At 37.6% G+C, this 12,500-nt stretch overlaps 1 protein-coding gene across 1 annotated transcript in view; it reads right to left on the bottom strand.

Moving 5' to 3' along the window:
• Positions 1 to 3,150: 3,150 nt before the first annotated feature.
• Positions 3,151 to 12,500, bottom strand: part of LOC118451398 (retina and anterior neural fold homeobox protein 2) — a 40,376-nt gene continuing 31,026 nt past the window's right edge. The window contains exons 3-5 of the mRNA XM_035887873.2: positions 4,597 to 4,694; positions 3,878 to 4,056; positions 3,151 to 3,394 (exon numbers count right to left, since the gene is read on the bottom strand). Coding sequence (XP_035743766.1) covers positions 3,231 to 3,394; positions 3,878 to 4,056; positions 4,597 to 4,694 — 441 coding nt within the window. The 3' untranslated portion in view covers positions 3,151 to 3,230. The remainder of the gene's footprint in view (positions 3,395 to 3,877; positions 4,057 to 4,596; positions 4,695 to 12,500) is intronic.

The following is a 12,500-nucleotide window of genomic DNA, read 5'->3' as shown; positions in this document are numbered from 1 at the left end:
CCCTTTTTTTTTTGGTTTTTTCTTCCTCACGAAAAAGACGATCCCTCCAAGTGGTAATCAGGGGCGAACGTGCTTACGAATTATCGAATCTTGAATGTCGGTTCTTGGTATCGATCAACGACGGATCCTATTTAACGGAGAGAACACGTACATCAAAAGGAATAAAAAGAAAATGGAAAAAAAGGGCCTCTTCCAAACTGATTTTACTTATGTAGTCGCTTTAAAAAAATAGTCCTATTGTCTTTTTAATTTTAATTATTAAAAGTCCAATTGTAAATAAAAAAAAAAAAAAAAAAAAAAAAAAAAAAATGAAAATTGTCAATCGGCGAAGAAACATACGCGGATTAATAATTATAAGGGATAAGGATAATGTTCGTGGTATCGTATTCGTATAAAACGTCCTCTATCCTTATATCATATTGGATGGGTTTACTGCAACATACGCTTGAACCTTTATTACGGTAAAGGGACCTTGATCGAACGACCTTGAATATGATTAAATATGTACATCAAATTTTTATTTTTATCACGAGAGAGAGAGAGAGAGAGAGAGAGAGAGCAGGTAATTATATACAAACAGACGTTTTCAGGAATCATTTGGGTTTAGTTTATCTACGTTGGATGATCATCGGACGCGTAGAGACAGAGATCGATCGATTATCCATCCGATCGATCATCTTTCAAGAGAGAGATCTTTGAAAATAGGAATAGAAAAAAGAGAAGAATACAAGGAAAACGAAAAAAAAAAGAAAGAAAAAAGAAAAAAGAAAAGAAAAGAAAAGGAAGAACAATCGAAAGAGCTACGAATCGAACTCGTTTGGTTTTCGTACGATCGATCTCCTTTTTCAAAAGCTTTCTCGAATTTACATTCCTCTTAATTAAGCTCTAACGCTTAATATGCACAATCCTTCATTTTTATTTATTCACTCAATCATTCATTCATTCACTCATTCATTCATTCATTTATTTATTTATTTAATTTATTTATTTACTTACTTATTAATTAATTAATTAATTTATTTATTTATTTATTTATTTTCCCTTAACGTACTAATACTGCAGAATATTGTTTATGTCAAAATGTTATTCCACCAATCCGTTCTTCCTCGTACCTTGTTTGTTTGTTTGTTTCCGAAGCTATGCCCTACAAAGAGATATTTCTAATCTTCTTGTTACCTTTTCTTTCTTTCTTTCTTTTTTTTTTCATTTTCTCTTTTTTTCTTCTTTCCTTTTTTCCCTTCTCTCGAAACGTTCGCTGTCTCAAAGAGAACGACGAATCGAAACGATCGAGCGCGCGCGCGCGCGCGCGCGGAGATACGGTCTGGCAGCTTAAAATTATACGACCGGAAGAATTCTTTTCTTTTATTTACCATTACATGAGATACGACTTTTCGATCCATATTGGCGAGAATCGACGTTTACGATCGATTCCAAAAATTCTATTTTCGAATTTTTTTTTTTCGGATTGAAATAGATGCGACGCGAGTGAGATCCGTCAAATCGAATTAAACATCGATTTAATATTGAAAGTTTAAATTTCGACGAGAAATAATTAATTAAATATTTATGGGGGGGATTCCCGTCGTTCCTTTTTTTTTTTTTCTATTCTTAAGTTCTTCTTAAAATCAAAGTAGAAATACAATTCACGTGAGCGTTCGTACTCGATTTGTTATTTTCTTACGCATACACGCACGTACTTACATACATACATACATACATACATACATACATACATACATACATACACGCGCACACAAACACATCCACGTGTATAAACATATGATCGTCGGATACACGCATCGTCGTACACGTATTACACACGTTTTAAGTATGATTGTCACAGAAAAACACTTCACCGACTTTCAAATTGATCGAGTGCGAGGGAACGGAAACGTTTTCTTTTTTTCTTTCTTTCTTTCCTTCTTTCTTTTTGCAGCTTTTCTTTTTTCTTTCTGCGAAAAAAAAATTATGATAAAAAAAAATAGTAAAAAAAAGAAAGAGAAAAAAAAAGAAAAAACAAAAAAAGAAAGACGAAGAAGAGAAGAAGAAAAAACGAAGAAAGGAGAGAAAAAAGAAAGAATCAAAAAGAAACAACAACAACAACAACAACAGCAGCATCAACAACAACAGTTTCTCCAGCTTTCCTTTTTACGTCGTGCCTTCAGAAACTTTTGCAAATTTCCACGATTCTTTTTTTCCTTTCCTTTCCTTTTCTTTTTCTTTTCTTTTCTTTTCTTTTCCTTTCTTTCTTTTTTCTTTCTCTCGTTTCGAAAAAGTCCCTATAACCATTTCGTTTCACTTACATACTTACATGCGCGCACCCACCTTCCTAAGATCACACTTATTGTTACGAGCATATGAACGCATAATACGAATGAAATCTCTCGAAAGATACTTTCACTCTCTTATTGATATTGCACATCATCGTGGAACGATACAATACGTCTGATCGTCTCTCATTCCGAATGGATGAGTCATTACTCGGAAAATAATCGTTTATCGTCGAACACGACTCGTAATTCTCTTTTGCTTTTTCTTCTTTTTTCTTCTTTCTTTCTTTTCCCTCCGTTCTTTTCGTCCCTATCTTCCTCCCTCACCCCTCCCCTTTTCGTTTTATATATATATATATATATATATATATATATTTTTTTTCTTTCTCGTCTTTTTTTTTGTCTTGTTTTTTTTTTCCTTCTCTTAGCTTTGTCTCTTGTTTGTTCTTCGTTTCAACAAATTACTTTATCAACGAATTATTTCGAATTACTTCGTCGATCGGCGCACCATCAACACTATAATCACCATCATCATCACCACCATCACCATCATCATCATCATCATCATCATCATCATCATTATCATCATCATCATCATCATCAATGTCATTACGGCAGGATCTTCCTCGACGAACACAACGAAAGCAGGTACTAACTTCTTTAGATTCCTCGGTTATAGTTCTTTAAAAACGGAGGAGAACGATTTTGTTAGAGCTTTCGGGCCCTTCTCGAAGATCCAAAAGAGTTAAAAGTTCATTCATCAACGTATATATAAATATATATATATATATAAGAACGAAGAAGATGGAATTTGTACGATCAATGGAAAAATTTCGATGATGGTAAAATCGTCGATCGTAGTAATTTCCATTTCTCGTAATCGATGACAACTGCGACGATGAATTCGCCATCAGCCGTGCATGGGACATTCGGTTATCTTCTCGAGTCGTACGTTAAACTTCAGACCATTTGAAGTCCCTTGGTGATGCTCTCGACGTGTTCCTTGGCTCGCATTCTTAACGCCTGGATGCTGGTAGTACGAGGGTCGTGACCCGGTGGACTCGGAGGTGGTGGTTGGACATGACTACCTCCTCCTATGCTTGGCATTCCACCTCCCAATGTTCCTGAAGACAATCGAAACTTTTCTATCTATCTGATTTATCACACACACACACACACATATATATATATATATATAAATTTGTTTAACAACGTTGATATTATTCTTTAAAGCATAATCTCTCGACGATCTTATATATTGATCTTTTTTTTTTTGTTCTTACTATTTCTATCTTTCTTCCTTTTTATGGGAAGATAAATTAAGATTCTCGATTAATATACAATACAAGTGCACATTAATATACGACAATTTAATAATATATAGTTTATGAATTTCATTTTGTTAATAAAGATCAATCCTTTCCGTCGAAAGATATATTAACTTTACTCGTTGGTACAGTATTTTTGGGGATTGCTTTTATCAAGAGTAAAATATATCCTTTTATATTTTATTTTCCGGTTAAAATCGTTCCAATCGAAATCCGATGCGAATGAATTTCCTCGGGCTCGATAGCAAGCAAGTGTCTCTCGATAGAGATTCAACGTACCTGGGACCGCATTAGCCACAGCGGCAACGTTAGGAGGAGAGGGCAATCGTCTCGGGGACGTTAAATAACTTGGATATCCTGTGTGCGGTGCGGCCAGGAATCCTGGTAACGCGCTCAAAAGTCCTGGCGGTGCGAGCCAAGGATCCCCTGGTAATCCAAGAGTCGTTCCACCGACATTTCTAACAGACAGAAACAATGGATATTTATGATGAACGTTTCCTAACTAAAAACTCGGTCACGTTACTTTCGTGACTTCGGCGAATATAATCGTAGTTATCAAATGTATTGTCGGTTTATATCTCTAATTAACTCAAACGTCGTTAACCTCGTGAGAGATCGATAAGAAACCCGCGAAGAGAATTTGTTATGACAGGGTTTATTATTGTCCATCTTTTAATTGATATCTCTTTCCATCACCCCCACGAAAATTGGATTTTTTCAGCTTTAACTAATTTATACAACTTTATTTACGGCCAGTTGCGAAAATGCATCGGGGAATTTATTTCTTTCTTTCATTTTTATTTTCAGAATATTTCAGGCTTCTCGACGATAACATCGTATAAGATTAATTGACACTACGATGAATGAATCTTCAATTATGATACACACACACACACACACACGTACACATATATATTGGCTACACAAAAATTCTCGACGAAAGTTCCTCAATTTTTAATAAAAATCAATAATAACGTAAAATTAATTTTAAAGTGTACCTCATATTAGCGGCGTGATGATATTCACTTAGACCAAGCCTGGCAGCCTCCATTTTCTCTTGTCTACGCCACTTGGCTCGTCTGTTTTGAAACCACACCTGTAAAACGAATAAGAAGAAACGAAGGGGTAGATTTAGAAAAGAAGGATATATATTTCGTCGAGAACTCGAATCTTTTCTTCTTCTCTGTTCTCTTTTTAATTAAAAAACTCACGTCGTTTAGTGAAATCTCTCATCTGAAAGTGTCAAGAAGGAAAGTCAAGAGTCGAAGTCGAATACAGTAGTAGTAGTAATAGTAGTAGTAGTATAAATAGTAGTAGTAGTAGTAGTAGTAGTAGTAGTAGTATGGATAAAGTTAGTTCCCCTCTTGTTGAAAGAGGGCTAGCGATTCAGCCTGTTTTTACGTTCTGTGGGAGCGGTCAACTGACAAATTCTCTGCTAAGTAGAACGTGAGTGCGAGAGAAAGAGAGAGAGAGAGAGAGAGAGAGAGAGAGAGAGAGAGAGAAGGAAAGAAAGAGGGGTTGGCGAAAATGGAGTTCCTTTAGCGAGCTGTGGTACCCGATCGAGGGCGAGAAAAGTGGCTGTTAAGGTTCTCTTTCTGGCACGTTCTATGTGTATATATGTATACACGTAGACGAATACGCACAGAACACATATAGAGAATTGTGCGCTGGCGCACTCGTTCGAAAAGGAGGGTTAGAGAAATGTCTCTGGGCGGGGCGGTCCACCCCTGGAAGTGGTTCTGGATAAGAAAAGGAGGCCGTCGTAAGGGGTCCACCCTTCGTTTCTTCGGCATCAAGAGGGTAACGAGCCCTTAGGGCGAAATCGAAAGTGAACGACGTGACGGTGTTCTGAGATGGACCGAGTGAGTGCGGAAAAGATATATATATATATATATATATATAAAAAGAGAGAGAGAAAGAGAGAGTGGGTGAGAGAGAGAAAGAGAGAGAGAGAGAGAGAGAGAGAAAGAAATGGTTGGCCAAGTAAGAAGCAAAAGAAAAAGGAAAAGAAGGAGCAAAAGAAAAAGAAGAAGAAGAAGAAGAAAAAGAAGGAAAGGGAGAAGGAAGATGGTGGGGGTAAGGAGCTAGTAGGACGGCCATGTTGATCTCTTTATTGTAACATGGCTGCTGTTGGCAGCCCGCTAAAGTCTATCGCGTTAAGAGCCGATGCTTATCGGCTGTTGCCTTCTCACTCTTATGAATTATTCAATGGTTACGGAGACACGTAGACGACGATGGTGCCTATTGCGTCTGTTCGTGTGACGAATTTACAGAGAAGAAGATGAGAAAGGGGAAGGGAAGACGGAGAGATGATGAAGAGAAAGAGAGAGAGAGAGAGAGAGAGAGAGAGAGAGAGAGAGAGAGAGAGATCCATCGAAGGTTGGTTGATCTATGGTGGTCGATCGCTTCGTGAATGATTTCACCAAGGTTTCATCCTTTCGCGCTTTTGTCGCTTTGTCGCTTCGACTTCAATTCATTGAACCAGTCGAATAGAAATTAAAGCTTTTTCTCTTTCTCTCTTTTTCTCTCTTTCTCTTTCTCTTTCTCTCTATCTATTTCACTTTTCGTTTTCTTCTTTCTTTATTGAACTCTATCAAGCTCACCACCAATCCTGCGGTATGCTCGTTAAGGGAAGACAAGGGTAGCTAGATAAAGAGAAAGAAAGATAGATGGATAGAAAGAGAGAGAGAGAGAGAGAGAGAGAGAGAGAGAAAGAAGGAGAAAGAGTTAACTGACGCGATGGAATTTCGATTTAAGTGTTGGTTGCATTTCGTTCAACTTTTCTAGAAGAGTAACGACGATGTAATTGGGCTTTATCGTTGGACTTCTTTCGTTTTTCCCTACGACGCTCGAGGAAATGAAAACATATTAATGAGCAAGGTAATTTTAAATATTCTTCCTTTTTCTTTATTTGTTCTTTCTTTCTTTTCTCTCTCTCTCTCTCTCTCTCTCTCTCTTTCTATCTATCTATCTTTCTCTCTCTATCTCACTCTGGAATCAACGCGAAAATAAGTTTCATCCTTAAAGCGTGGAACGGGTCGTCGCAATTTAACATCCGACCTTGTTAACTCCCTGGCTGCTCTCCAACTGCCTGAATTCTTCTCTATTTTATCCGCGAGATAAATTCACTTCGAGATGTCTTCTAAACTTTAAGATCCGGCATTGAGAATTCGTAATATCGCTTATCGAAATGAGATATTAATTGTTAATGTTAAATTTAAAATAGATAATCGATAAATTTACATACATAAAACGTAAGCAACATTATTTCAATGTAATCAAAGTGTAAGAGGAAAAGAAAACGGTATATATATGTATGGTTCCATCTTGGTCGATTGGTTGGTTAGTTGACTGATTGGTAGGTTAGATGGATATCGAAGTATTCCCGTTCTCTTATCAGGACGATATTTTCCTTCGAACGAGCGGAGAAGCAATTTTCTTTCCTGGCCCCGTAGATGAGGAAAAGGTCATGGACAAGATGCTACGTTGAAATGATGAGAAAATAAGCGAATTTCCCTTCGTACCTCTTATATATCTTTTACCTCTCTTCTTCTCCTCCTCCTCCTCCTCCTTCTCCTCCTTCTCTCTTCTTCCTCCACCTCTCTCATTTATCTCCATCTTACTCTTACTCTTATTTTCTCCCACCCTCTCACTCTCTCTCTCTCTCTTTCTCTCTCTCTCTCTCTCTCGTTGACTCGTGCCTGCCTGCTTGCCTGGTTGTCTGCCTGCTTGCCGGCCGGAGAGCAACGTTCCTTCTCTCTTCTCTCTCGCGGAAATATAAAGAACAGGGCTAACGCGGCTTAACCTTTTTAGGTCGTAAATTTATTAGAGTAGGTACTTCCAACCTTCTCCTCCCACCTCTCTTCCCTTCTCTCTCTCTCTCTCTCTCTCTCTCTCTCTCTCTCTCTCTCTCTCTCAGTGTTCTACCTTCGAACACGACTCGTCTCCCTTCTTCGCCTTATTCCAATCTTTCTTCTTCTTCTTTCTTCTCCTCCTCCTCCTCCTCCTCTTCTTCTTCTTCTTCTTCTTCTTTCTCCTCCTCCTCCTCTTCTTTTTCTTCTTCTTCTTCTTCTTCTTCTTCTTCTTCTTCTTCATCTTCTTTACTTACCCATCCTCTCTACGGCAATGATATTGCGAAGGTAAACTCGCTTAGACGGTTTAAATGCAAGAAAATTGGAATAAAATGGAAGTAATTCCGGGATTAAAATTGCACGTTGTGTTCCCGTGGCGCGTTGCCTATCACGAAAGAAATAAAAGAGGAGAGAGCGCGAGATCAACGAATAAAAAGCTCTTCGTCCTTTACGCTGCTCGTCCGTTTATACGGCTCGTTCCGTTCGTTTAAAAACTAAATGCTTTATCAAACTTTCCGTTTATTTTCGATTTTCGACGTTAGGGGAAACGACTAGATGGAACTTTTACAAATATTATCCACCCTCCTTTACCACGAATTTACGCGTAAGAATTATTTGACATATATTATAGTTACCTATTTTGAAAGGTAGGAAAGAAAATTGGAAGGAAGGAAGGAAGGAAACGAAAAAAAAAAAAAACAAAAAAAAGAAGGAAGAAAGAAAAGAAAAGAAATCACACAAAAATATTTTCGATGGTGCTATTCCTCTCTCTCTCTCTCTCTCTCTCTCTCTTTCCGTCACAAAATTCGTTGACAAAATCGCGACTTTTTTTTTTTTTTTCTTTTTTTTTTGTCAAAAACAAACTCAAATTTGAAAAATTACGACGTAGTTGTTACTTCATAAGCAAACGATAAATATGCAAAGAAACAAGAAAATTAGAAAAAACGAAGGAGAATATCTCTATTTCCGTTATCATCCCTTCGAAAACATACACACATACATACATATGTACGTATTCATAGGACGAAAATATTTTTAATAACGCGATTCATCGTCGATCACAAAATTCATAGATCATAGGCAGCGCACGGGTATGATCCTTTTTACCAAAAGAAAAAAAAAAAAAAAAAAAGAAGAAAAAAAAAATCTAAATGAGAATTTTGAGAGAATTTAAGACCTGTTAAAATTTTTCTAAAGTAAAAAACCATTATCACGATTATTATTCAAAACGTAGATACGTCGTACGACATATTTTTTCTTTCTGTTTTTTTTTTAAATTCATTGAAGTTTAAAAATCGAACAAGCATTGGTACGATTCGTTGATGTGCTACGTCATACGAAATTTTTCTCGGGTACGTCCACTCGGAAGTTGAACTTTTCGATAGCGTACGAGAGTAAAAAAAAGTGAATGATTGAGTGAGTGAAAAGAGTGAAGAAGAGAGAGAAAGAGGGGAGAGAGAGAGAGAGAGAGAGCGAGAGAGAGAGAGAGAAAGAGAGAGAGAGAAGGTTGTTAGCGACAAAGTATCGACGTTAACGTCGTTCCGGCGGCTGCGTAACAGCTTTCGTTGATGTTCTTTCTCGTGACATACGGTGACGAGCACTCGACGCAACAATGGCGCCGATATCGCGTCAAAAAATCACTTTTCCACCATCTTTCTCTATTTTTTTTCATCCTTTTTGTTCCGTTTTGTTTTGTTTTGTTTTTTCTTTTTTTCTTTTTCTTTTTTTTTTTTTTTTTTTTTTTTTATGTGAATATACGTGTGCGTGTGCGTGTACATGTGTGTACAAACATATACCATATATAGCGTATATATATTATATATGTACATAGTGTGCATGTGCATGTGTGTGCGTGTATATATATATATATTTGTGTATATATAGACGTATCTATTTATCCCCTTCTCTTCACTCGTCACGTCTGATCGTTGTCTCCTTTACAGGCAGATATCCTTCCGGGAGAACGATCTCTTTATGTTTCGGTGGCAACCACTCGTCGAATTCGGATTAGCGCCAGTAAAAAGGTATTCGAGGTAGTCACGCTAGAATGGACTCATTGTTGACATCCCAAAGTATTAACAGATTTGTTTCATTGTTCGTTCAACGAGACTACGTGTCTTTACGGTAGGTAACTAAGTAAGTGGGTAAAGTATTTACTTATAATACTTACTTGAGAATAACAGCAAAAAAGAAAAAGAAAAAGAAAAAAAAAAGAGTTGCTTTTATATTTTCAATAAGTTAAAAATAATATCAATTTCGTTATTGATCGTTAGCTAACGAATAACGACGATTAAAATTATACCTAAACATTCTTCCTACTTTCCTTTTTATCATGATTTCTTTTAACTCTTATTTTTTTCTTTTCTTTTTCTTTTTCAATCGTATCCAAAATTTCAATTGCTTAATCCTTTTGTAATCTTTTTCTATCGTCCCTCGGTATAAAACATTGTAATTAATTTTTCTAGATCATCCGATTGTCAAAAGAAAAATTTTTCCTAATAACGAATACGTACAATCACATATACGTGATAAAATTTAAAGCGTTTACGGGAACGAATTATTAATATGGCGAAGAGGTGGGGAGGTGAGGGGATAAGGGTATAGAGATCGTCACGATGAGAAACAAAATGTCGAATGCAGGGTTATTTTTCTTTCGGATGTATTACAAGTCTATCAAAGGACTATCGTTGATCTATTACTAGAGAAGTATTACTGGATGGAAGAGGGGTTCGGGGAAGTAAGGAAAAGGGCGGCACACGTTTCGAATATAAGCCTAGATTCCGGTCCAGGGCACCCGTGGAGACCGTGGCTCGCATAGTGGAGAGAAGGGAGATGTTTAGAGAGGGTTGGAGTCTATTATTCGCCGTGCTTTTTATGTCCCCCTCTACCCTATCTCTCTCTCTCTCTCTCTCCGCTCCTCTCTCCCTTCCCCATCTCTCTAGTCTCTCTCCTCCTCTCGTCTATACTATTTTACCCTTCACCCCTCTGACCCGTGTGCCATGTCAAACTGTCGGACAAATTCAATCCTGAGCAGTCGTTCTCATTTCTCCTTCAAGAATCAACGATTCTTGTCTTTCAACGAGAGACAGAGAGAGAGAGAGAGAGAGTGATAGAGAGAGAGAGAGAGAGAGAGAGAAAAAGAGACAGAGAAAGAGAGAGAGAGAGAGACCAGCAGGAATCTATCCGCACTGCGGCTAATTCGAACTTGATTTGCTTTGCATCAAACTTCAGGAGCTAAATCGATTTCCTATGGTCTAATCCATGAAGGATGTCCGATTATCGTTAGAGAAACACGAACGAATAGTAATGGTGATCGATCGATCAATCGACACTTTTTAATACACGTTTAAATCAAAAAATTCGCGACACTGTTTAATATATCGTTATAATTTCAAAGAACGACGAACAACATGTTAAATTGATCTTGATCATTTGTTTGTTAGAATCAATGTCTTCTTGTAATGGTACGTGCTGTTGATCACTCGGATGAGAATCACTGTCAACCTCCTCCAATAAAGCCACCCCTGTCGTTGCGTGTAATCGCCCTTAAACACTCCAACGCCCTGCAGTACTTCGATACAATACTAATGTGCTACAAATAACATCCCAAACACGAGGCGATTTCACTTTTACAATGTGACTAAACGTTGACTACTATATGTCGAACAATGATATGAACGAAGGAAGGATCGTATTATATATGTCTCTCGGCGAAAAGTAAAAAAAGTATATATATATATATATATATATATATATATATATATATATATATGTATATATAGTAAAATATTTACTTTTGCGAATGAATCATTTTTTCTCAATTTATTTAAGAAATCACTTTTGTTTTCCCTTTTATAATCATTTTCATTACTAAACGACGAGAAATAAAAGAATCATCCTCCTATCGTTTGACGCTTGTCACCACGAAAAGGAGCGCGACCACAATGCGGTCGTTGGGGTACGAGAAAGGAAGAAAGAAAGACCAAAAAAAAAAGAAAAAGAAAAAAAGAATAGAAAAAAAAACGAAAAAAACAATCTCCTCCGATCTCTATCACCCTTAGTTGAGGTGAGAGACGACAAGGAGGGTCGACGAAATTCGTGGGGGTGGTGGTTGGTTGGCCGCGTGAATGAGGCAGCATTTCGAAATTCGACAAATTAGCCTTATGGCCTCTCCTGTATTTTGACAAGCGCGTATTCATTGTCTCGCGAGAGTCCCCGAAATACATACACATTTACGTCCACACAATCTATGGTAAATATATATATATATATATATATATATATATATATATATATATATATATGTCGCACGTCACCCAACGACGACGGAATCAGCTACGATTGAATGCGTCCTTTGTCTAGGAGAAGCTATTTAGGATGCAATATGTGTTTGCAGCATGGTTTCTTGCTCTCTCTCTCTCTCTCTCTCTCTCTCTCTTTTTTTTTCGTTCTTTCGTCTCATTTAATATTCGTTATCCGATTTATCTTGTCTGAGATTCATCGTTACTATCTTTATTCATCCATCACGCGTTATCCATCGAGTATCATGAAAAATGAAGATCGAAAGGATATTATTTGTAATAAAACAAAATCAAGATGTCCGACGTTAAAATCCCCGTGATCCTTCGTCCTTCGTAGTAATAACTCTAATAACTCGTAATAAAGCCGAAGCCGGAGTCATATTAGCGTCAGGAGCACGCACGGATGCACAAAGGGCGACCGCCCTCGACAAACACCGTGACTTTTGATGATTATTAACTTCACGGGGCCACGCAAGAGAAAAGAGAGACCAACAGTACATAGACGAGAGAATCCTGGAGCATTTCGTTCTCTCGTATGTCCAAGAGAAAGAGAGAAGGAAGTAGGCGCCGTAGACAGTAATCCGTTGCCCCGAAGGCTTTCGTATATCCTGAATCCCCCCACTCCACCCCCATCTACCATCCCCCTTCTCCTCCTCGTCGTTACATTCTCCCTCCTCCTCCTCCCCCCTTCCCCTTTGCAGGACTCTTTTCCTTTTTCTTTTTCTCCTTGTCTTTTTTTTCCTTTATCTC

The sequence above is a fragment of the Vespa mandarinia genome, chromosome 2 (genome assembly GCF_050613455.1).
Source record: "Vespa mandarinia isolate Hongniang chromosome 2, ASM5061345v1, whole genome shotgun sequence".
In the NCBI taxonomy this organism is placed as follows: Eukaryota; Metazoa; Arthropoda; class Insecta; order Hymenoptera; family Vespidae; genus Vespa; species Vespa mandarinia.
This window is presented reverse-complemented; position numbering and strand designations above follow the sequence as displayed.